The sequence below is a fragment of the Cornus florida genome, unplaced genomic scaffold (assembly GCF_030987335.1).
Source record: "Cornus florida cultivar Cherokee Brave unplaced genomic scaffold, ASM3098733v1 CherokeeBrave_3.0.0_Hap2_Chr08, whole genome shotgun sequence".
NCBI classification, from domain to species: Eukaryota; Viridiplantae; Streptophyta; class Magnoliopsida; order Cornales; family Cornaceae; genus Cornus; species Cornus florida.
Genome location: NW_026775578.1, coordinates 66,051,056 through 66,076,963, shown reverse-complemented (window position 1 = coordinate 66,076,963; position 25,908 = coordinate 66,051,056). Strand labels below are relative to the sequence as shown.

Genomic DNA, 25,908 nt, shown 5'->3' with positions numbered 1-25,908 from the left:
TTCTGGACATAGTGGGAAGGAACACAAATATTTTGCTGAGCTAGCTTACCAAATAAAATTTAAGATAAGTTTCACTCATCAATGAAGAACATTGCATAACCCATTAAGTGCATACAAATGGTATGAATATGTAAAAATAATTACAAAACAAAGGTAAAAAAGGATAAAATAAGTATACTTTTAAATTGTGGTATCAGGTAATGTAACAAAAATCTAATGGAATCAGAAATATCAGCCAAAGTATGCTTCAAATCAGTTACTATAGCCGTGAAGTTTTTTAATCAATAGTAAATCAATCAAACTTAAGCAATTAATGATGTATTAGATAGATTATGAATAAATTTTAATCAATTTGAACATTTGGTTATAACTGTATGAGGCTACTTGCCTGATTCATAAATTAGAGTTTAGGTTCATTAAAGAGAGAATAGTGATGTAGATAAAAGTTATTGCACTTGGGTAACACAAAAAAATCCCTAATAAAGGTCCCAACAACTCCCTATTGAGATTCATTTTGGGTTTTGGGGGATCATAGAACACAAAGGTGAGAACTATAGATGTGAAACAGGTTCAGGGGTGGTAATTGTGCTACCCCTCGGATCCGAGACACGGGTTGATCAGGCCCAGGCCCAAACCCGAGGGAATATCAAACAATTAATATGTAATACGAACACAGATGACAAAAATGAATTTAAGAAAAAAATAAAGTTTAAGCTGGAAGAAACTAAAAGTAAAATCCTTTATAATTAAATACTTAGAATCTGATAACCCAAACCCCAAAACTCCTTCAGTTTACAACTCGGGAATCCATCTCTAGTGGACCCCTATTAAACATCCAAACGGAAGATAAAACAACTGTAATAAACATCCAGAAATAAAGCTATGGAGAGAATCCTACGTTATCGGAAGAATGAATAGAGACCTCTGCTCAGCACGAACACGTTTAAGTCTGGAACTGTCGTGTACCTGAAAAATAGAAGTGGGTCAGGCCCACGCGTAAGTTCTATACTACTACAATCCAAACAGAGGCCCAATACGCATGTACATCCTAAACAATTCAACAATAGCTAATAGTCGGTAAATATATATATAGTCACACTAAAGGACTCTCACTGGACTACAGGCCGGTCTCAACCTGAATAGAGGTAACATGCTAAAACGCACACGAAGTGGGCATATGTACCTATACCTAAACAGGGTACACCTCTAACCATCGTATCCAGCTATGCATCCCAATGCATATACGTTCCCTTACCGTCGATCCTGAGACTCAAGCTCATTTCGAGGTACCATAACAATATATTTAAAATCCATCCTGAATCCTAGTAGTGCCGCTCAACTAGTTGTTGCCATGACACTATAATCAATAGGACTTAACTTTTAGTTAATCCAATTCTTAATCCAGAGTAGGTAGGTTTTGATATTTTGAAACCAAACCGTCCCTAGTATACCACCGTCCTATATCGGTGTATACTATCCAATCATCCAGCAGTTGATAATATCAACAATTAAAGCAAACATCAGCTAAATCCATATTCCCATTACTGATACTAACAAGCATAGTGTAAACATCAATAAACAGAATCAGCTATATACATAAACAGATTCAGTTTTTATATCCAACACTGATACTAACAGGCATAATGTAAGCATCAAGAAACATAGTCACTGTATATACACAAACCTACTCAGTTTAGGTTGTTTCATTCAATTAGGTATAATGATAAAATTATTTCAAATTATCATTCAACACTTAACAGTTGATATTACAGACATTTAGAGTAAACAACAACAAAGTCCATTCCCCCAACAGTGGCTACTAACAATAATCATATAATCATCCACTAATCTATAATAAGCATGATAAACTGTATACATAAACATACTTAGTTCATATTGCTCCTTAATTAAATAAATTGTTAAAGTTAAACCATAGTTCCATTAAACATCAACCCATCCCCAGATAGCATAATTGAAATACCTGATCATAGTGTATTGTGATACAAGCCTCAATTATATTATCCGTCACAGGAAAATTTGTTAAGAAAAGGATTAAACAATTTAAATCTTCCAACTCTAACAATCTGTGTATTCATTTGTCTAAACCATATACTGTCCAAGCTACCATAAGTAATTAGTTTCTTAACATGACTCTTCGAGCCTTAATACAACTATAGGCTTTATAAAAACTTCCCACATACAAACCTAAACCTCATCTGAAATCTCCAAAATTCATACACTGCATGCAAAAACGTACAGAAAATGAAAATAAAAGAAAAATGGAGCAAAGAGCCTGCTCTAAAATTGTGGAGCCGGCTCTTTTGCCCTTGGAGCCGGCTCCCACACCTTAGGAGCCACCTCCTATCATAAAGGAGCCGGCTCTCTCCAAGGGAGAGCCGGCTCTCTCCCTCTCTGCCTCATCTTTTCTTCCTCCGACGTACTCTGCACCTTCTGTAACTCACCGTTATGGTTCCCAGAAGTTTAAACCAAACCCCAGTATGTTCCTAGTCTGTGTTTAAGCCCTTAATACATCATTAACATGGATTTAAACAAAGAATTATGCAATTAAAAATCACGTTTTAACATAATTTTTAAGCATACAACACATACTGATAAGTTTCAGTTTAAGCACGAACAGAGCATGTGTTTAGTTGATTTAGTTAGTCCTAGAACTGTTTAAGAATGTAAAGAACACGAAACCTAAGGGAGAGAGTAAGGATAGAACTTGCCTTACGCCGACGTTCGCCTCAATTTGCCGTCGAAACTTTCTTTGTTTGCTCTCTATTCTCCTTCCCAGCCTTCTCCAAGTCCCTCAGCCCTTACTATATCGTAACAGTTTTCTGAAACCCTAGTTAGAATATTACTTGAATATTTATAGGCCACTAACCTTAGGTTCAATTAAACCCTAAACATAACCTACTCAGCCCATAAAGAAAACTAGGTTAAAACTATGTCGGTTACTTATGTGTATACTATATATGCAACGAACCATATAGTCACATTAAAACTAAATAAATTTAATTAAAATAACTCAACTAAAGCAATTAAATAATTAACTACAAACAAACCAATGAAATCAAAACAATTAATCAACTAAAAGAAAATAATTAACCAATTAATCAATTAAAGTAAAACAAAAATCCAGTTTAAATAACCATTAAACAATCACATAATCTATGCAACCAAACACACAAATAAATAACCAATTAAATAAATTAAAAAAAATGCAATTAAACAATTAATGAAATACCAGGACTAATTAAAAAGTCAATTAAAACTTAAATAAAACAATTAATGAACAGAAAACAATTAAACAAAATACCGAGACTATCCTTTTGAAAATTAGGGGAATTACATTCTTCCCCCCCCGACAAAAGGAATTCCGTCCTCGGAATTCGCTTTTACCTTCTTCCAAAATTTCAGGAAATTGCGAGCGAATGACATCCTCCCGTTCCCAAGTAGACTCAGCCTCATTGTGATAACTCCACTGAACACGAACCAAAGGAATAACCTTATTACGAAGAATCTGATCTCGTCGGTCGACAATACGACACGGTGGCTCTAAATAAGTTGCATCCGGCTGCAACTCAAATTCCCCAACTTCGATATACTAATACCCTCGTCCTCATCCCAGATAAAAAAATAAAAAAATAAAAAATAAAGACCGAAATATAACGAGTGTGTGGCACTCCACAAAAGACGTCCTAGTAATCATGAATAGGAAACTTACCCTCAATAGCCTGAGCTGCCTACATATCCTGTGGCATGGGGTTGTACACCCTGCCATAGTGCAACTGCTGCGGTGCCTGTCCCTGAGGCTGCGGCGGTGCCGGTAAAGTCGGATAACTCTGTCCTTGAATCCGGGGTACCTGTGGAGCGAGTAAAGGTACTGGCGCCCTCTGCCCCTGCTGCACATGCGGCCCCTGTTCCTGTCCTGCTTTAGGACACTGCCTGGAGATATAACCATACTCTCCACAAGTGTAGCAACTACCCTGGAAAGTACCAAATGGCCTCCTCTGTCTGTTAGCCTGTGGCTGACCTTGTCCTGTCTGCGGTCCCCTATTCGGCTGCCCCTGAATAGGTGCCACATCCTTGTTATCATCTGTACCACCCTTGTGTTTCTTCCAAGGCTGTTGTCCTTGGAACTTGCCCTTGTCATTCTGTCGATAACTATTTCCATTTTCCCTCTCAGCTGACTGATTAGCAGAGTCTTTATCACCCCGTTTCTCACCCTTGGCCTGTCTGATGTCCATAGTCAACTGATACTGCTGCAAAGTAGCGTCCACCACCTGAGCATATGTAGTATAGGCTGGATTGCCTATAATAGCTCTCTTGATCTACCACATCAGTCCCTTCACAAAACTGTTGCGCTTCTTCTCTTCCGTATTCACCTCCTCCTATGCAAACAAAGATAAGCAAGTGAACTGCTGCTCATACTCTGCCACTGTCATGTTTCCCTGTTGCAGAATAAGAAACTCGGTCTTCATAGCTGCCCTGACTGCATAGGGAAAATATTTCTCATCAAAGCGAGTACTGAACTGATCATAACTCAATGTCATCCTCTCCTCTACAGTGATAACTGACTCCCACCACTGTAGTGCATCCCCAACCAGCTTGAAGGTAGCAAGCATCTGCTTCTGAACCTCCGTGCACTGAACCAAGCGAAGATGACGCTCAATGTCCCGTTTCCACTGGTGAACAGCTTTCGCATCGGTGGAGCCTGAGAACACAGGTGGACTCCCCTTTGAGAAAGAACTCTTAGCCGTCTCCCAAGTATTAGTCTGAACAACCGGTGTTGGTATAGGTGCCTGCTGAACCGGTGGTTGATTCCGAAGTGCAGCTGTTACCCCAACCTCTATAGCCCGAGCAACGAGGTCATTGAGGTAAGGAGGAATCTCTGGATCTCTGACTTGGTCCAGAGTCTGTTGAACATTTTTCTGTTCCTCCTGAAACTGATCCATGTCATTTTGAAACCCAAGCCTTTTCTACTCACCCTCCATTTGCTGACGCCGTAGGAGATATTGTTGCCTATGTGCCGCTCTCCTTTCCTTCCTAGTTCCTTGCATGTTCTGTCCATTTCTAGCGTTAACCATCTGTTAACACGAAAAGACAGACATCAGTACCATTTCTATACGAACTATAAGGAATACAATGAATCCTAACTTAAGCTCTATTCAAAAGAACGCTACGCGGAAGACTTAATACGAAAACATACTAGAGACACTTGAACCTGGAGTGCTCTGATACCAACTGTGATACCACTCGGATCCGAGACACGGGTTGATCAGGCCCAGGCCCAAACCCGAGGGAATATCAAACAATTAATATGTAATACGAACACAGATGACAAAAATGAATTTAAGAAAAAATTAAAGTTTAAGCTGGAAGAAACTAAAAGTAAAATCCTTTATAATTAAATACTTAGAATCTGATAACCCAAACTCCAAAACTCCTTCAGTTTACAACTCGGGAATCCATCTCTAGTGGACCGCTATTAAACATCCAAACGGAAGATAAAACAACTATAATAAACATCCAGAAATAAAGCTATGGAGAGAATCCTACGTTGTCGGAAGAGTGAATAGAGACCTCTGCTCAGCACGAACACGTCTAAATTTGGAACTTTCGTGTATCTGAAAAATAGAAGTGGGTCAGGCCCACGCGCAAGTTCTATACTACTACAATCCAAACAGAGGCCCGATACGCATGTACATCCTCAATAATTCAACAATAGCTAATAGTCCGTAAATATATATACAGTCACACTAAAGGACTCTCACTGGACTACAGGCCGGTCTCAACCTGAATAGAGGTAACATGCTAAAACGCACACGAAGTGGGCATATGTACCTATACCTAAATAAGGTGCACCTCTAACCATCGTATCCAGCTATGCATCCCAATGCATATACGCTCCCTAACCGTCGATCCTGAGACTCAAGCTCGTTTCGAGGTACCATAACAATATATTTAAAATCCATCCTGAATCCTAGTAGTGCCGCTCAACTAGTTGTTGCCATGACACTATAATCAATAGGACTTAACTTTTAGTTAATCCAATTCTTAATCCAGAGTAGGTAGGTTTTGGTATTTTGAAACCAAACCGTCCCTAGTATACCACCGTCCCATACCGGTGTATACTATCCAATCATCCAGCAGTTGATAATATCAACAATTAAAGCAAACATCAGCTAAATCCATATTCCCATTACTGATACTAACAAGTATAGTGTAAGCATCAATAAACAGAATCAGCTATATACATAAACAGATTCAGTTTTTATATCCAACACTGATACTAACAGGTATAATGTAAGCATTAAGAACCATAGTCACTGTATATACACAAACCTACTCAGTTTAGGTTGTTTCATTCAATTAGGTATAATGATAAAATTATTTCAAATTATCATTCAACACTTAACAGTTGATATTACAGACATTTAGAGTAAACATCAACAAAGTACATTCCCCCAACAGTGGCTACTAACAATAATCATATAATCATCCACTAATCTATAATAAGCATGATAAACTGTATACATAAACATACTTAGTTCATATTGCTCCTTAATTAAATAAATTGTTAAAGTTAAACCATAGTTCCATTAAACATCAACCCATCCCCAGATAGCATAATTGAAATACCTGATCATAGTGTATTGTGATACAAGCCTCAATTATATTATCCGTCACAGGAAAATTTGTTAACAAAAGGATTAAACAATTTAAATCTTCCAGCTCTAACAATCTGTGTATTAATTTGTCTAAACCATATACTGTCCAAGCTACCATAAGTAGTTAGTTTCTTAACATGACTCTTCGAGCCTTAATACAACTATAGGCTTTATAAAAACTTCCAACATTCAAACCTAAACCTCATCTGAAATCTCCAAAATTCATACACTGCATGCAAAAACGTACAGAAAATGAAAATAAAAGAAAAATGGAGTAAAGAGCCTGCTCCAAAATTGTGGAGCCGGCTCTTTTGCCCTTGGAGCCGGCTCCCACACCTTGGGAGCCACCTCCCTTCATAAAGGAGCCGGCTTCCTCCGACGTACTCTGTACCTTCTGTAACTCACCGTTATGGTTCCCAGAAGTTTAAACCAAACCCCAGTATGTTCCTAGTCTATGTTTAAGCCCTTAATACATCATTAACATGGATTTAAACAAAGAATTATGCAATTAAAAATCACGTTTTAACAGAATTTTTAAGCATACAACACATACTGATAAGTTTCAGTTTAAGCATGAACAGAGCATGTGTTTAGTTGATTTAGTTAGTCCTAGAACTATTTAAGAATGTAAAAAACACGAAACCTAAGGGACAGAGTAAGGATAGAACTTGCCTTACGCCGACGTTCGCCTCAATTTCCCGTCGAAACTCTCTTTGTTTGCTCTCTATTCTCCTTCCCAGCCTTCTCCAAGTCCCTCAACCATTACTATATCGTAATAGTTTTCTAAAACCCTAGTCAGAATATTACTTGAATATTTATAGGCCACTAACCTTAGGTTTAATTAAACCCTAAACATAACCTACTCAGCCCATAAAGAAAACTAGGTTAAAACTATGTCGGTTACTTATGTGTATACTATATATGCAACCAACCATATAGTCACATTAAAACTAAATAAATTTAATTAAACCAACTCAACTAAAGCAATTAAATAATTAACTACAAACAAACCAATGAAATCAAAACAATTAATCAACTAAAAGAAAATAATTAACCAATTAATCAATTAAAGTAAAACAAAAATCCAGTTAAAATAACCATTAAACAATCACATAATCAATGCAACCAAACACGCAAATAAATAACCAATTAAATAAATTAAAAAAAATGCAATTAAACAATTAATGAAATACCAGGACTAATTAAAAAGTCAATTAAAACATAAATAAAGCAATTAATGAACAGAAAACAATTAAACAAAATACTGAGACTATCCTTTTGAAAACTAGGGGTATTACATTCTTCCCCCCTAACAAAAGGAATTCCGTCCTCGAAATTCGCTCTTACCTTCATCCAAAATTTTAAGAAACTGCGAGCGAATGACATCCTCCAGTTCCCAATTAGACTCTGCCTCATTGTGATGACTCCACTGAACACGAACCAAAGGAATAACCTTATTACGAATAATCTGATCTCGTCGGTCGACAATACGACATGGTGGCTCTAAATAAGTTACATCCGGCTACAACTCAAATTCCCCAACTTCAATATACTAATACCCTCGTCCTCATCCCAGATAAAAAAAATAAAAATAAAAAATAAAGACCAAAATATAACGAGTGTGTGGCACTCCACAAAAGACGTCCTAGTAATCATGAATAGGAAACTTACCCTCAATAGCCTGAGGTGCCTACATATCCTGTGGCATGGGGTTGTACACCCTGCCATGTGCAAGTGCTGCGGTGCCTGTCCCTGAGGCTGCGGCGGTGCAGGTAAAGCCGGATAAGTCTGTCGCTGAATCCGGGGTACCTGTGGAGCGGGTAAAGGTACTGGCGCCCTCTGCCCCTACTGCACATGCTGCCCCTATCCCTGTCCTGCTTTAGGACACTGCCTGGAGGTATAACCATACTCTCCACAAGTGTAGCAACAACCCTGGAAAGTACCAAATGGCCTCCTCTGTCTGTTAGCCTGTGGCTGACCTTATCCTGTCTGTGGTCCCCTATTCTGCTGCCCCTGAATAGGTGCCACATCCTTGTTATCATCTGTACCACCCTTGTGTTCCTTCCAAGGCTGTTGTCTTTGGAACTTGCCCTTGTCATTTTGTCGATGACTATTTCCATTTTCCCTCTCAGCTGACTGATTAGCAGAGTCTTTATCACCCCGTTTCTCACCCTTGGCCTGTCTGATGTCCATAGTCAACTGATACTGCTGCAAAGCAGCGTCCACCACCTGAGCATATGTAGTATAGGCTGGATTGCCTATAATAGCTCTCTTGATCGACCACATCAGTCCCTTCACAAAACTGTTGCGCTTCTTCTCTTTCGTATTCACCTCCTCCTGTGCAAACAGAGATAAGCATGTGAACTGCTGCTCATACTCTGCCACTGTCATGTTTCACTGTTGCAGATTAAGAAACTCGGTCTTCATAGCTGCCCTGACTGCATAGGGAAAATATTTCTCATCAAAGCGAGTACTGAACTGATCATAACTCAATGTCATCCTCTCCTCTGCAGTGGTAACTGACTCTCACCACTGTAGTGCATCCCCAACCGGCTTGAAGGTACCAAGCATCTGTTTCTGAACCTCCGTGCACTGAACCAAGCGAAGATGACGCTCAATGTCCCGTTTCCACTGGTGAGCTGCTTTCGCATCGGTGGAGCCTGAGAACACAAGTAGACTCCCCTTTGTGAAAGAACTCTTAGCCGTCTCCCAAGTATTAGTCTGAACAACCGGTGCTAGTATAGGTGCCTGCTGAACCGGTGGTTGATTCCGAAGTGCAACTGTTACCCCAGCCTCTATAGCCTAAGCAACGAGGTCATTGAGGTGAGGAGGAATCTCTGGATCTCTGACCTGGTCCAGAGTCTGTTGAACAATCTCCTATTCCTCCTGAAACTGATCCATGTCATCTTGAAACCCAAGCCTTTTCTGCTCGTCCTCCATTTGCTGACGCCGTAGGAGATATTGTTGCCTACGTGCCGCTCTCCTTTCCTTCCTAGTTCCTTGCATGTTCTGTCCATTTCTAGCGTTAACCATCTGTTAACACGAAATGACAGACATCAGTACCATTTCTATACGAACTATAAGGAATACAATGAATCCTAACTTAAGCTCTATTCAAAAGAATGCTACGCGGAAGACTTAATATGAAAACATCCTAGAGACACTTGAACCTGGAGTGCTCTGATACCAACTGTGATACCCCTCGGATCCGAGACACGGGTTGATAAGGCCCAGGCCCAAACCCGAGGGAATATCAAACAATTAATATGTAATACGAACACAGATGACAAAAATGAATTTAAGAAAAAAATAAAGTTTAAGCTGGAAGAAACTAAAAGTAAAATCCTTTATAATTAAATACTTAGAATCTGATAACCCAAACTCCAAAACTCCTTCAGTTTACAACTCGGGAATCCATCTCTAGTGGACCCCTATTAAACATCCAAACGGAAGATAAAACAACAGTAATAAACATCCAGAAATAAAGCTATGGAGAGAATCCTACATTGTCGGAAGAGTGAATAGAGACCTCTGCTCAGCACGAACACGTCTAAGCCTGGAACTGTCGTGTACCTGAAAAATAGAAGTGGGTCAGGCCCACGCGCAAGTTCTATACTATTCCAATCCAAACAGAGGCCCGATACGCATGTACATCCTAAACAATTCAACAATAGCTAATAGTCCGTAAATATATATATAGTCACACTAAAGGACTCTCGCTGGACTATAGGCCGGTCTCAACCTGAATAGAGGTAACACGCTAAAACGCACACGAAGTGGGCATATGTACCTATACCTAAACAGGGTACACCTCTAACCATCGTATCCAGCTATGCATCCCAATGCATATACACTCCCTAACCGTCGATCCTGAGACTCAAGTTCATTTCGAGGTACCATAACAATATATTTAAAATCCATCCTAAATCCTAGTAGTGCCGCTCAACTAGTTGTTGCCATGACACTATAATCAATAGGACTTAACTTTTAGTTAATCCAATTCTTAATCCAGACTAGGTAGGTTTTTGTATTTTGAAACCAACCGTCCCTAATACCACCGTCCCATACCGGTGTATACTATCCAATCATCCAGCAGTTGATAATATCAACAATTAAAGCAAACATCAGCTAAATCCATATTCCCATTACTGATACTAACAAGCATAGTGTAAGCATCAATAAACAGAATCAGCTATATACATAAACAGATTCAGTTTTTATATCCAACACTGATACTAACAGGCATAATGTAAGCATCAAGAACCATAGTCACTGTATATACACAAACCTACTCAGTTTAGGTTGTTTCATTCAATTAGGTATAATGATAAAATTATTTCAAATTATCATTCAACACTTAACAGTTGATATTACAGACATTTAGAGTAAACATCAAAAAAGTCCATTCCCCCAACAGTGGCTACTAACAATAATCATATAATCATCCACTAATCTATAATAAGCATGATAAACTGTATATTGCTCCTTAATTAAATAAATTGTTAAAGTTAAACCATAGTTCCATTAAACATCAACCCATCCCCAGATAGCATAATTGAAATACCTGATCATAGTGTATTGTGATACAAGCCTCAATTATATTATCCGTCACAGGAAAATTTGTTAACAAAAGGATTAAACAATTTAAATCTTCCAACTCTAACAATCTGTGTATTAATTTGTCTAAACCATATACTGTCCAAGCTACCATAAGTAATTAGTTTCTTAACATGACTCTTCGAGCCTTAATACAACTGTAGGCTTTATAAAAACTTCCCACATACAAACCTAAACCTCATCTGAAATCTCCAAAATTCATACACTGCATGCAAAAACGTACAGAAAATGAAAATAAAAGAAAAATGGAGCAAAGAGCCTGCTCCAAAATTGTGGATCCGGCTCTTTTGCCCTTGGAGCCGGCTCCCACACCTTGGGAGCCGCCTCCCATCATAAAGGAGCCGGCTCTCTCCAAGGGAGAGCCGGCTCTCTCCCTCTCTGCCTCATCTTTTCTTCCTCCGACATACTCTGCACCTTCTGTAACTCACCATTATGGTTCCCAGAAGTTGAAACCAAACCCCAGTATGTTCCTAGTTTGTGTTTAAGCCCTTAATACATCATTAACATCGATTTAAACAAAGAATTATGCAATTAAAAATCACGTTTTAACCGAATTTTTAAGCATACAACACATATTGATAAGTTTCAGTTTAAGCACGAACAGAGCATGTGTTTAGTTGATTTAGTTAGTCCTAGAACTATTTAAGAATGTAAAGAACACAAAACCTAAGGGAGAGAGTAAGGGTAGAACTTGCCTTACGCCGACGTTCGCCTCAATTTGCCGTCGAAACTCTCTTTGTTTGCTCTCTATTCTCCTTCCCAGCCTTCTCCAAGTCCCTCAGCCCTTACTATATCATAATAGTTTTCTAAAACCCTAGTCAGAATATTACTTGAATATTTATAGGCCACTGACCTTAGTTTTAATTAAACCCTAAACATAACCTACTCAGCCCATAAAGAAAACTAGGTTAAAACTATGTCGGTTACTTATGTGTATACTATATATGCAACCAACCATATAGTCACATTAAAACTAAATAAATTTAATTAAACCAACTCAACTAAAGCAATTAAATAATTAACTACAAACAAACCAATGAAATCAAAACAATTAATAAACTAAAAAAAAATAATTAACCAATTAATCAATTAAAGTAAAACAAAAATCCAGTTTAAATAACCATTAAACAATCACATAATCATTGCAACCAAACACTCAAATAAATAACCAATTAAATAAATTTAAAAAAAAATGCAATTAAACAATTAATGAAATACCAAGACTAATTAAAAAGTCAATTAAAACGTAAATAAAACAATTAATGAACAGAAAACAATTAAACAAAATACCGAGACTATCCTTTTGAAAATTAGGGGTATTACAGTAATGGCGAGGATTTGTCAATTTTGGGTCAGATCATAATTGGATTGAGTTGAACTTAGCATGAGAAGCTAATATTGTCAACTCAAGACTCATCTAGCCATCAAGTTTGTTGGGTTCTGAACAGATTCAAGTTTATACAGAAATATACATAGTTAAAAATGGTTTTATTATTATCATTATTATTATTAACAGTGATCAAATATCCTTGAAGAAAAGAAATTTTGATCTACCAAATGAGAAGCATCGAAAGAGAAGACTGAAACTTACTTTGAGATAGCCGTATAGCTGCGAACTTCAACTTTCTAGAATCAATGGGGGTGTACTTATCATGGCGCATATCATTTGTAGTCGAGGCTAAAACTGAGTTTTCTGAATTGGGCAACATCCATCTGCATGTTATATGTGTTAATTGATCAAAAGCAATGTAACAAACAACTACTGAGGGAAAAGTTTAGTTTCCAATGAATTCTTCCATACAGTATCACTTGTTTGTCAATAAATTTTATTTTTTAATCTAAAAGCAGTTTCAATAAGTCCAGAATTTACATGACAAGTTGATTTTTAGGAAAAACATATTTTCAAATTTCAATCGCAAGTATGTTTCTTCACTAAAATAAATAAATATATATATAAAAGCCAAAATCCTAATTTTCACACGTGAGCCAAAATCAGCACTGAAACCAACATTTCTAATCCAAAAATACAAGTACATCTTCCAATAATTTCATGAAAACCTCAAATTCCACAGACTAGTTAGCTGTTTCTACATTATTTATTTGAATAAAACTAGGAAATTCTGAGAACCCTGAGTCTAACTAAACTAACCAAACTTGTATTCCCAAATAATCCAATATTTTAGATAATACAAAAATATTGCGAGACTATGCACGCAAATATCCAAAGACTTGAATTCCACCATTTGTTTCTTTGAACCGTATGATAAATATAAACAGAATATTATGCAATATACTTGAATTATAAGCCATGTACTTGAATTATACCCCATATATTAAAACCCAAAATCTCAACTTTCACTCTCAATTCCCACATTTCCTGAGCAACCAAGCAGATTGCTCAGAATTACCAAGCCATACAATTTCTACGCAAACTTGGTTTTTTTGCACATTTTATCGGTTATCAACAAAATTTCTCGCTTCAACAGAGCTAAATACCAACCTAAATTATGCCCAGAACATAAAAACCCAAAATCTGAATTTTATTTTCCTACCATTTCTAAGCAACCAAACAAAAGAGAATATATAATAGGAAGCAAAAGAAAGAAGAAAAAGGACCTCTTTGGGCCAAAGGTGACCTGCGGAAGAGACACGTAACCCCGAAGGGGGTTCAAGGCATCCCAAACGACACAGAAGAGAAACCATTTCTCTTTGCACATCTAACACTTTACCACTAAAAACTATATCCCAAACGAAGCCTACTCTCCCATTAAAATCTATCAACAGAAACACAACATCTCCATTGAATAATCAGAAATGACAACCCTAAATCTGATAAACAACATAATTTATTTTTTTTTTAAATTCCAAAATTCAGGAGGAATAATAATCAACAGATTGTTAAAAAAAGGCAATACTTGCGACGAAGGTGCAAAGATAGAGCCGAAAATCCCAGAAGATGAAGAAGCAGATGAGTCTTTTGAACCAAAAAGATAGAAAGCTCAAACAACCTGTATGATTTCCCACAGCGATTCAAACTCAGACGACAAGCCTTTTCCAGATTTGTAGTTTACCCCCTTTTGCAATTTCGAAACCCTAGAAAAAACTAGGGTGAGGATCATGAAAAATGGCAAATAGGAAAAGTACAAATGAACTTTTGCTTGGCTCTACCGATATTAGGAGGTTGGCTTAGCTGGAAACGGAAGAAACCTTCTAAAGGTTGCTATTAAGTCGTAGAGCAGGGCGACATTGAGAGAAGAACAGAAGGTGAAGAACTGAAGAGCTTTGTGAGTTATGACGGTGGAAGAGGTTTGCAAATGATACTAACTTTTTTAGATAAAAAACGACGTAGTGTGATGGGCTTCCCTATGTTGTAAAATAAAATAGTTTATATTATTTCATTTTTGCGCCAAACAAAAGAAAAATGAAGCTCTAAAGTTTGGCGCTTTTTTTTCCCGGGGGCATTGGGGACGGTCCTCAATAACTGTGCCAAAAAAAACCTTTTTAGGGACAGTTTTTAGGGTTTTGGTGACATGTCAAGTTCACTATCCCTAAAAGCCTAGTATTAGGGACGATAAAATTTGCCCGTCCCTAATAATAAGATCTTTAGGGATGGGTTTTAGTGCGTCACTAAAAGACTGTCCCTAATAGCCTAATTTCTTGTAGTGCATTTCAAGATAGATCGAGCCTTTTGTCATTTTCCTCACCAAAATACCTTCTTCGATCGATCCAACAATTCTCTGATCGATCGAACTTCTTTGATCTTATCCCCACCTACCACTTTTGTCTTTTTCCCAAAATATCCCAAAAATATCTCAGATTTGTCTTATTCCAAAAAGGCGCTGCCATGGTTTGATCGATCTCATCAGAATTTGATCGATCGAACCCCCTCAAGTTCGAAAAAAAAACAGAGTCTAGCTCATTAAAAGATGGCTCGTGGTGCAATCATTGAAGGGGCCCTAGTGCACCAGGCCTGACCATTGGGTATGACACTTGAGCTACCTATATAAGGATTTTGAGCCATTTTACATAGATATAATCTTAGAAATATACACAATCTTGGGGAGAGGTCTAAAGATTAGAAAGAGATACACACTATTTGGGAGTTCTTTCATTCATCTAAGGTTTCCATCAAGAAGAAGATCATTCCTACCATGGAGATGGCCCTTGAGGGGTGGATGACTGCATCAATGAGTGGCTAAACATCTTCTTGGGGCTAGAGTTAGCCCTAAGCATGCCTTCTAGATTTTGATGTTTTGTATTTTGAGGGGATTTGTGTTGTAATTCTTGTCTTGACATTTGATTTATATATGAATCTTGTTTCTACAATAATTTGTGTTGTTTAATATTTATAATTGATCATTTCATTCTACTCATATGTCTATATATACTAGAATAGATATTCATATGCTTATCTCTAGGTTTTATGTTATGGATGCATGTCTATGTGTGTTGATGCTATGAATCTAGAAATTGTCAAGGCAAGGTGATTTAATGGAATACTCTTGTGGTTTGTTTGATGGTTCATACTCATTTCTTGATGGATTGTGCCTCTACCTTAGTTTAATTAGTTTAATTTTCATATCTCTAGTTTAGTTGTAGTGTAGTTGTTTTACTTTCTTATATGGGAGGACAATCCATGCTTGTTATTTGATGTTCCATGCTTATGAATGTGTTTTGATTGTGAGCTTAAAGAAAGGAATAATGGCTTAGTTTGAGATATTGTGCTATTCATTAGGTTGTCTAAACAACGTATACTTAATTAGTCATCCAAGCTTGTTGATTCAATCAATCACACATATTAGTATTGCAACAGTTAGTCCACGACACCCACCAATAAGTTTGTGGATGGTCTCAGATTTGGCATAAGGAGAAGGATTGTGGCTTTAGATTTGCCTACTTACTCAGTGGTGGTTGAGAGGGCACTATTGATTGAAACGGAGGATTTGACGATCAAAAGGATTAGATAGACAATGAAGGATGAAAGGAAGGAGAAAAGAGAATTAACAATATATGCATCGTAGGAAGGAGAGCTTGACGTCTTTAGCACCACCTGGGTATGTAGGGTCCTTGCGGACCAACGTAGTTTACTTTCAATGTCAGCAGTTTGGGCACTACAAGGTAAATTACCTAATTTCTCAGTTTTCACCAGTGGTTGGGGCAAAGAGATGTCATAGGTGTGGTCAGATGGGACACTTCAAACGGGGATGTCCTTTGAAGAGGTATGAACTTGGTTCCTCTGGGTTACAGTAATACTTAAGGAATCTCGGTTAAACTCGTTTATGTTATAGGGTATGTTTTCTATGAGATTACCTTATTATTTTTAAGCATGCCTTAGAGACATATTTAGGATATGTGGCTATATGTTGATTATGCACTGATGGAGATGCATGTTCCTCTATGTTGATTAGAATTGAACCGAGCCAAATTACCTTGGTTCCTCTATGTTGATTAGAATTGGACCGAGCCAAATTTCCATGTCTGTAGCAAAACCTATTTTTGCTATTTTTTGGTGCATCGGTCGGCTGACAACTTCTGTCAGTCGGCTGATAGCCTTTCATAGACAATTCCAGTGAGTTTACTTCTTCATATGCCGTTTCGGCGACATTAGAATTAGGGTTCGGCCTGCTGAACATTGAGTTTTAGTCGGTCGATCCTTCCTATCGGCCTACTAATCCTTCCTGATGCATTCCCCTTTCAGTTTTTCTTGAACAACTTTGTCACGCCAATTTCAGATGCCACATCTCCTTCATTTCTAATCCAAATAGGGTCATTCTTGAGCCTATCTTTTAGGATTTTGAGTCAGGAAACCTCTTGTAATGTTGTAAAATGATTAGATTAGATTGCATGGACCTCATTTGACTTGTTTAGAGTTGGACTTCTCTTTTTATTTGCAAAATGACCATTTTACCCTTAATTGACGGATTTAGCCCATTTTGTCTTGAAGTTATACTTTTGCCTTTGAGATGAGTCATGTGACCTCTTATTTGATTTTTGTAGTCCTAGAGTGTCATTTACCTCTATTGACCACTTCTTTTGTTTTTGTTTCCGTATTTTGGACTTGTTATCGGGTCATGTCTTCGGGTTACTCGCTAACGCTTTAGGTTCTTGGAATTCAGGCCGTTACACGAAGAATAAGCGATAATTGGGAAGAAAAATGCATTCCATGAAACATAATGCCTTTAAGATAACGAAGGATGCGAAGAACGACAGCAAAATAAGTTGACTGAGGGGCAGTCATGAACTAACTAACTATATGGACGGCATGAGAGATGTCGGGGCGAGTGATAGTGAGATAAACCAGACTACGTACCAATTGGTGATATAAAATACCATCTCGAAAAGATTCTACATCATGTAGATTAAGTCCTGTGTTGTACTCAAGAGGGTATCAACAATCTTGCTGTCAGTTAGATCCGATTTGGAGAGAAGATCGGATATGTACTTAGTCTGAGTAAGATAGTAACCATCTATAGATGTAGTTATCTCAAGACTAAAAAAATAACTGAGGGGTCCAAGATCCTTCATCTCGAACTGAAGATTAAGAAACTGTGTGAGCTCCTGAATTCCCGTCAAATCATATCCAATAATGATCATATCATCAAAATAAAGTAAAAGGAGAATGATACCTCGATTGGTGCATCGAATAAATAAAGCAATCATAAGGACTAGCAGAGTAGCCAAGTCGAGAGATAGTCTGACTGAATTTGGCAAACCAAACTCGCGATGCCTATTTGAGACCATGCAAAGCACTTATAAGTTTGCACACCTTATTAAAAGGATATAGATAACCTAGAGGAGGCTGCATGTACATTTCCTTTAGTAAATCACCATTGAGAAAAGCATTCTTAACATCCATCTGAAAAAGTCCCCAATGACAAGAAGTTATAAGAGTTCGAAGATAGGAAAGACGTGCAACAGGAACAAATGTTTCTTCAAAGTCAATGCCATATTCCTGTGTGAACCCTCTAGCAACAAGTAGAGTTTTGTAGCGCTCAATAGACCCATCTGAATGAGTCTTGATCTTGTAAACCCATTTGCATCCTACAACATACTTTCTAGGAGGCAGATCAATCAGATCCCATGTATGAGTTTTGGATAGTGCATCTAACTCTTCTTCCATTGTGTGCTGCCATATGGGGTTAGAGGACGCCTCACGAAAATTTTAAGGTTCATGTAAGGTAGCAAAAGCATGATAACAATGAAAATCACTAAGATGTGTAGGTAGATTTCTTACCCGAGTTGAATGGGGGAGAAGATATGTGGTAGGCGCACTATCAGGAACCTCAGACTGAGCAGATGAGTGGGACTCAGCTACAGCTAATAGAAGGTTGACTATATCAAATGATTTTGTAGAATTAGGAAAGAGATCTGCAGAGGTGTCTAATGGAGGAAGAGGAAAAGACTGATCAGGAACACTACTAAACTTAGATAATGTATGAAAGAGTTTATGCTCCCAAAAAATGACATGACGAGAAATTCTGAGGTGTTTATCAACAGGATCATAACATCTACACCCCTTTTGTTAATTCCATAACCAAGAAAACAATAAAGTCGAGAACGTGGTTGTAACTTATTTCGCTCGTGAGGTTGAAGAAGAACAAAAAAGGCACACCCAAAGACTCTAAGATGACTATAGTCGAGAAGTTTTCCATAGAGACGTTCATATGATGTTTGATTTTGTAAAAGTGCTGTACGAACACGATTCATGGTATAAACAGCAGTAAGAGATACTTTACCCCAAAAAGATGAAGGCACAGAAACAGAAAAAGTGAGTGGACAAGTTAAATCTAAAATATGTCAAAGTTTACGTTCAGTCCTACTATTTTATTGAAACGTGCCAGTACAAGAAATGTGAAAATTTGTACTGTAATGTTGAAGAATTTTTTGAAATTCATTTTGTTAGTACTCTTGAGCATTATCAGACCGAAACATTTTGATTGGTTTGAAAAACTGAGTGGCAATCATTTGAGTAAAATCACGAAATATTTTAAATAATTTAGAGCGATTTTTCATTAAAAAAATCCATGTGAATCGTGAAAAATCATCAACAAAAATAACAAAATATCGTGATCCTACAATAGAAGATATAGCCGAAGGCCCCCAAACATCAGAATGAATAAGATCAAATGGAGTAGAAGCAAAAAACTTAATTTTATTAGATGGTAAGGCAGGTTGTTTTCCAAACTAACATGAAATACAATCAAAAGACTCAATTAACCTGCCCTAACCAACCCGTAGATGTAAAGGTTTTGACACGAGATAATGATGCATGACCCAAATGAGAATGCAATAACTCAAGTGTAGGAGAGGTGGACTATATAGAGGCAGCAAAAATAATGGTAGTAGGCAGAAGTAATGAAGAAAGTTCAAATAGTCATCCTATCTTATGACCTGTCCCAATGATTTATCCTGTCCAAGGATCCTGTACAACACAACCATTAAAAGAAAATGTTATAGTCAATCCCAACTCAGTTAATTGTTCAACAGATAAAAGATTCAGGGAAAGATTTGGAATAAGATAAACATGGAGCATAGATAACTGAGATTGAGAAATAGTTCCTATGCGACTAATAGCCATAGTGGAACCATCGGTTGTGTGTATGACATGAGAGTGAAAAGTAGGAGTTTGGGATGCGAGTAAGGTAAGATGAGGTGTTATGTGATTGCAGTAAGTACAGTCAAAATACCAAGAACCATGTTTACTTGGTGTAGTAGTAAGAGAAGTGGAAAATGGACCTTGATAGCGAGATAAAACCTAGTTGAGAATTGCCTCAAGGTTTGTTGCAAAACAAGTAGATGAGGTAGATGTAGATTCGCCAGAAGAGTTAGCTACAGCTGTAGTGGAGAGTCAAACACAAGTACGACAAAAATCAATGTTATGTCCTGGAAGCCGATAGAAAATACAGTCTAGAGATGAACGATCATTTTTGTTGTTAGATTACTTAGAGCCAGAATGATTATTATTGTTACATCCATTAGAGCCAGATTGATTGTCATTATTGCATGCATTGGAGCTAAACTGATTGTTATTGTTGCGTCCATTTTATCAAAAAAATAAGGCAGGGCAATCTGGTGCTGATTGAGATGGCACTACTGAGGAACAGAAAATGGTGTGGCTAAAACAGTAAGATGATTCTGGGAATGACGAGTCTGCAAGCGTGTCTCTTCTCGAACAAATTCATTGAGAGCTTGATCAAATGATGGAAGAGGTGAGCGATGGAGAAGCTGACTACGTATTGGTTCAAAATCATCATAAAGACTCATCAGAAACTGATAAAGTCAAATCTAGTTGCGAGACTCGACAAATTTCTTTGCTTCAGAATAATGTTCCCATGATGGATTGGAAAGAGTTAATTGATCCCGTAAGTATTTCATTTGAGAGAAGAATTCATTAATTCGCTGACCTGATTCTTGTTTGAGAGTAGAAAGTTAAAACATTAATTGAAATTGGCGAGCCCCATCAGAACCAGAGTAGCAAGAGGCAAGCATGTCCCAAATCTCCTTGGTTGTCTCATAACTCCCAAATACCAATAGAAGAATTAGATGTGTTGCGTAACCATGTGATGATCTTGTGATTGTCCTTGTCCCAGTCTTCAACACATGTTGTATAGGCATCTGATGTCTCTTTTTTGGCTTGAGTAGTTTTGTATGATCGCCAGTGACATAGGACCATAGCTTACGACCTTTTAGAAAGCTGCACATAGATTGACTCTAAAAGGAGTAATTGTCACCATTAAAAATAACTAAAATAGGGTGAGTTACCTCATTTTGGGCCATTTAAAAATCCCAAATGCAAAAACGGGCTACAAATTCGGAATTAGCTCGAAAAACTAGGCTGAATTGGTGTTTTCAGAAAAATAAAAAATAAAAAATAAAAAATGAAAAATGAAAAATAAAATAAAATAAAATTTATGACACTGGTAACGTGGCAAAAATACTGACATGGCAGAATGTTGACATGGCAGTGGTGATGTGGTAGAATGTTGATGTGGCAGTTGATGACATAGCAGTGTTGATGTGGTAACTGATGACGTGGCAACAACTGAAGTGGTGGTGCTGACGTGTCAGTATTGACGTGGCACCTGATGGCTTGGCAGTTCTGACGTCGTATATGCTGACATGTCAATGATGACGTGGTAGAATGACGCGGCGTTGCTGACGTGGGAAGATGACGTGGCCTGACACGTGGCGTGACATGGATCTGATGGGCCTAGGTGCGTGGCTGACAGAAAAAGGTGGCAAAACCTTCTGGTGGTGCGTGGGAGCGACTGTGTGGTGTTTTTCGGCTATTTTTGGTGGTATCGGGATGATCTGAGTGTGTTCTTTCGCCTGGTATGCTTAGAATTGCGAAAGGACTTGCTAATACTCAAATTCGAACCCATAATAGGATGTATGCTTGATGATCTTATTGGAAGTCATCAAAGAAAAAAAAAAAAGTTAACTTGGCTTTGATACCATGTTAAATATAAAAGAGGGAACTCTGTATTGTACTGATGTGTAAGAGATGTATACAAGATGGGTTTATAAAGGAGAGGTTATGTGTGATGAACAAGTAAATACTATATATATATGGTAATTATATATATGATAATCCTATACAAGGTTATAATATATTATTCAATATAGCAATAATATATTCTACAATATATTCTAATAGTAATTATCTTTTATTTTTATACTAGATGGTATAGGTAATACTAATTTTAAAATTTTAAAATAAAAAGAGAGTGATTTTATAGTATTTGAAAATGCAATAAGTGGGTTTTGAATGTGACCGTCAGATTTAATTTAATGGTCATTATAAAAGGTGTGGATAAATCTCTTGTTCGACATAGAGCAAGAGATCACGATTTTGTTATATATGTGTGTATATATTAATAATGTAACTTTTTAATTATAAATTACTAATTGAGTTGTCATTCTTGGTGGAAATATTTTTTAGCATATAAAGTCAGTAAACAATTTAAATGTGGTCAATCAACTTAAGGGCAAACAAGCAATTTGCTTTTTCCATTAACAGCTACTTGATGAATTGTCCTCAAGTGTGTATTTCTTATAGTTCTAATTTTTTAGTTCAGGAGTTTCTTGCGATTCAAAAATAGTTAAGGGAATTTAACGTAATTAATGTTAAAAAAAAAAAAAAAAAAAAAAAACTCGGTAGTGTCTGTGCGCGCGCGCGCGCACAATTTAATTTGAAGAAATCTTTTGGAAGTAGGAATATGGTCACTATTATTGAAGAAAGTGGAATAAGAGTACTGCCTTAAACTAATAAGGAAAAAGTGGAATGAGACCTTTATTTCATAACAAGTGACTTCTAAAAAGCAGCTTCAAAGGGGCACTCAATCAAACTAAAGATTTTGGCTTAATCTGAATAAAAATCCCTAAAAAGTTCAACCAATCAATTATTTGTGGTACTACTTCGGACCACAACCCTATTTTACAACCAAAAAATAAAAAATAAAATAAACAGTTTCACAAACGACATATGAATTCTAGGAAACTTCAATTACTTCATGCCTTTTAAACCTTTTGGCTGTGATTTATGACTTTAAGCAAGAGTAAAACAGAGAGAACTTAAAACACGCCTTAAAGAAAAATGCAAAATAGTTGGGTAAGTGGACCATTTTTTGAGGTGGTCACTGCTGATTTGGGTGCCAAAAGGGGTCAAAATGCAGGCCAACAGAAGAGAGCAAAGGCAATCCCCGTGACTCCTTGATTAGTATCCTCACACTGTAGGCATGAATCACCTCCTTTTCAAGCCTGTGGAGCTTCTTGTACCCAACCGTGGTCCCACTCGCAACTCGATCACCGTCCACATAAATCTCGTGCCGTTTGATCCTCTGCCCTAGCCCGATCGCTTCCTGAATCCGGATCACGTTGAATCTCAGCGGTCCATTGGTCGCCCTTATTTCAATCCAACGGCTCTCCTCATCCTTATCACTTGGTGCCCAGTATGTCCACAAATGGTCACTGTCTAGCACATTTTCGGGCCCAAAACCTCCGCTCTTTCCTCCCCTTTGGCTACTAGCTTTCATTGAGCATTTCTCCGCCAAATTGGCGCCAAATATAGTGTCAATTGCACTTCTAAACTCCCTTAATCTCTGAATGTCGGTTTCGGATATTAGTCCGGTCGTGTTTGGTGGCACATTGAGTAACAACACGCAGTTTCGTCCCACTGAGTTGTAGTAAATCTCAAGTAGCTCACTTAGCTTCTTTGGTGCTTGTGATTTATGCCAAAACCACCCTGTTCGGATCGAAACGTCGCATTCTGCTGGTAGCCAATCAGTCCCTTTCGGATCACCGGTGTTTAGATAACTGCATTATTATAGTAGTTCCTATAATTAATTATCACACATAGATGATGTAGATAGTTCTTGAGAATTGGTACATTGGTATTTAATTAGCCTCCAAAACTAGTCAAAAATTAAAATTTTTATCTGAATAAAATTATGGGTTACTTAAATTGTTTTATAATGAACATGATCATCATATAGCAATTATTTTTAGATTTCGTCACTAAATTAATTATGATTTTTTAAAAGGAATTATTGAAAGAAATAGGATTGCTTGTCACGATAAGGTGGTTTATTAAATCAGCATACCATGATAGAAATATATTTATTTAGTGTGTATTTAATTTATTAACCAATATTTTAATGTGATAGTAGCATAGTGCCAACTGATGATTAAAATAGATCATTATTATACAATAATGCATACTGCTTTACCAAACATGAAGAAAAGAAGAAAAAGTTGGTGGAAGCTTGTTTAGCTTTGAATATAACGTTGCTTACTTGACAATGCTACCATTTCCGATTGATAGGGAAGTCCGGTTAATGGTGGACCAGCATGTGCTTCCGGCAAAACCCTGTTCGTCTCCGACCCACCGGACGTCCGGACCGGCGTCGGAGAATATGTTAATTGTGCTCTGTAATTCTTTCACCATTGCAAACCAATCACTAAAGTAGTAGGACATGTTTGGCGCATTTGAGCCCTTTGCTCCATCGAACCATATCTCTTGAACACTTCCATATCTATAAGAAATAAATTATTCACATCACCTTCAAAATGTTCAATAAAAATGAAATTCGGTAATTGCACATATTCAAAATTTACCTTACAATTTTATATATATAAAAATAATAAAAATAAAAAATATATATATATTATTAATTTTGAAAGACTTACTTGTTGAGTAACTCTTGTAATTGAGCCAAATAGTATTCATTGTACTCCACATTACGCCCATATCTTCGATCATGGCGATCCCACGGCGAGAGGTAGAGGCCGATGTCGATGCCACGGTCTTTTGCAGCGTCGACGAGCTCGTGAACTACGTCGCCATGGCCATTTTTCCACGGACTTCTTATGACGGAGTGGTCAGTGTACTTAGAAGGCCATAAGCAAAAGCCGTCATGGTGTTTTGCAGTGAGGATCATAAGGGAGACACCGGCTTGGGCCGCGGTGTCAGCCCATTGGCCGGCGTTGAGTCCCGCGGGGTTGAAGATGGATGGGCTTTCATCTCCGGTTCCCCATTCGGAGTCCGTGAACGTGTTGACACCAAAGTGGAGGAACATTATGATCTCTCTCTGTTGCCATTTCAATTGGGAATACGATGGTAATGGAAGAATTGGCAATGGGGGTGTTGTTACTTGTTCTTTTTTGGATTTGGCAATTTGAAAGACTGTAAATAGTATATTTACACACACAAAACACCAGAGTTTGGCCATAATGGACTCTCTCTCTCTCTCTAAATTGTTGGTGATGAAAGAGAGGTGGAGTCTATTGAGTGGTGATTTGTGGAGGATAGTGACGAGATAGGGAGGAGGTTGGGAGGACTATTAATGGATGATCATGGGGACCAAATAAAGAATAGGTGAGAGATTCCTTAGAGAGGCCAAGCCAAAATAGGAGGAATGTTGATATTGCAAAATCTTTTGGTTTGAGGCTTAATTTGTTTGATTCTCATTGTTGTGAAATTCTCATTGTTGTTTTGTGTTGCAATCATTCACGGGTTGGTTTCACTTTCTTATCACCACTTTGGATCTTGAGAAACAAGTAAGGACAGGTTCTGATTGTCCCTTTCCTAAGAATTCAGAAAGATTCATTTACACACACCCGCGGACACAGGCACACAGAGCGTGGGGGCAATCACCTATATTAAAAAATAATATTCAAATCGACTAGTTATGTGTATTTGTCAATTGAAATAATCAATATCATGCTTTATTTTAACAAATAAGCTTAATTAGTCGGCCTGAATATTAACGCTTAAAAAAATATTTTGTACTCCAAGAATACCTTTGGTATAGCCAATTTAGTGATAATCCATTGCCTCCGATTATATATGTACCTTTAACTTTTTATATATATATAATATATTTTTAAAACTCTTATTATTTTGCTAGAAGTGTCTATTAATATAAAATTACTTAGTAATTTAAAAGTGCTTATTTATCAGCTCAATTTAAAGACATTCAGCTAGTGTTTTTTTTACTCCATAATAAAAGTAGCATAATTTGTCCAATTCTGCACCGTCTCGTCCCATTCCACCTTGCAATTAAACGGAGTATGCGTATCAAAGTCGATATTTTATCTACAAAAATAAAGACGA

At 37.4% G+C, this 25,908-nt stretch overlaps 2 protein-coding genes and 1 long non-coding RNA gene across 3 annotated transcripts; all 3 read right to left on the bottom strand.

The window, feature by feature from the left end:
* Window positions 1-722: 722 nt before the first annotated feature.
* On the bottom strand, window positions 723-4,961 carry LOC132271920 (uncharacterized). The gene is made up of 2 exons (XM_059773427.1): window positions 3,731-4,961; window positions 723-966 (listed from the first exon to the last, which is right to left on the bottom strand). Exon 1 carries the CDS (start codon window positions 4,959-4,961, stop codon window positions 4,398-4,400), a length of 564 nt encoding a protein of 187 aa, XP_059629410.1. The 3' UTR covers window positions 723-966; window positions 3,731-4,397.
* Window positions 4,962-7,470: 2,509 nt separating this feature from the next.
* Window positions 7,471-14,615, bottom strand: LOC132271921 (uncharacterized). Its single transcript, XR_009469881.1, has 4 exons — window positions 14,303-14,615; window positions 12,886-13,007; window positions 10,183-10,250; window positions 7,471-9,710 (listed from the first exon to the last, which is right to left on the bottom strand). It is a non-coding gene; the product is annotated as an uncharacterized LOC132271921 (long non-coding RNA).
* Window positions 14,616-22,560: 7,945 nt separating this feature from the next.
* On the bottom strand, window positions 22,561-25,276 carry LOC132271919 (alpha-L-fucosidase 1-like). Its single transcript, XM_059773426.1, has 3 exons — window positions 24,483-25,276; window positions 24,089-24,328; window positions 22,561-23,609 (listed from the first exon to the last, which is right to left on the bottom strand). The coding sequence occupies exons 1-3, from the start codon at window positions 25,022-25,024 to the stop codon at window positions 22,931-22,933; spliced, it is 1,461 nt and encodes a 486-aa protein (XP_059629409.1). The 5' UTR covers window positions 25,025-25,276; the 3' UTR covers window positions 22,561-22,930.
* Window positions 25,277-25,908: the final 632 nt, after the last annotated feature.

Bases quoted from the DNA above. Each gene is read 5' to 3' on its own strand.
- LOC132271920 (XM_059773427.1), bottom strand. From the start codon at position 4,961: ATGGATCAGTTTCAGGAGGAACAGAAAAATGTTCAACAGACTCTGGAC.
- LOC132271919 (XM_059773426.1), bottom strand. From the start codon at position 25,024: ATGGCCAAACTCTGGTGTTTTGTGTGTGTAAATATACTATTTACAGTC. The intron at 24,329-24,482 runs GTAAGTCTTTCA...TATTTCTTATAG, and splicing joins TTACAAGAGTTACTCAACAA to ATATGGAAGTGTTCAAGAGA. The intron at 23,610-24,088 runs GTAAGCAACGTT...ATAATAATGCAG, and splicing joins GGAAATGGTAGCATTGTCAA to TTATCTAAACACCGGTGATC.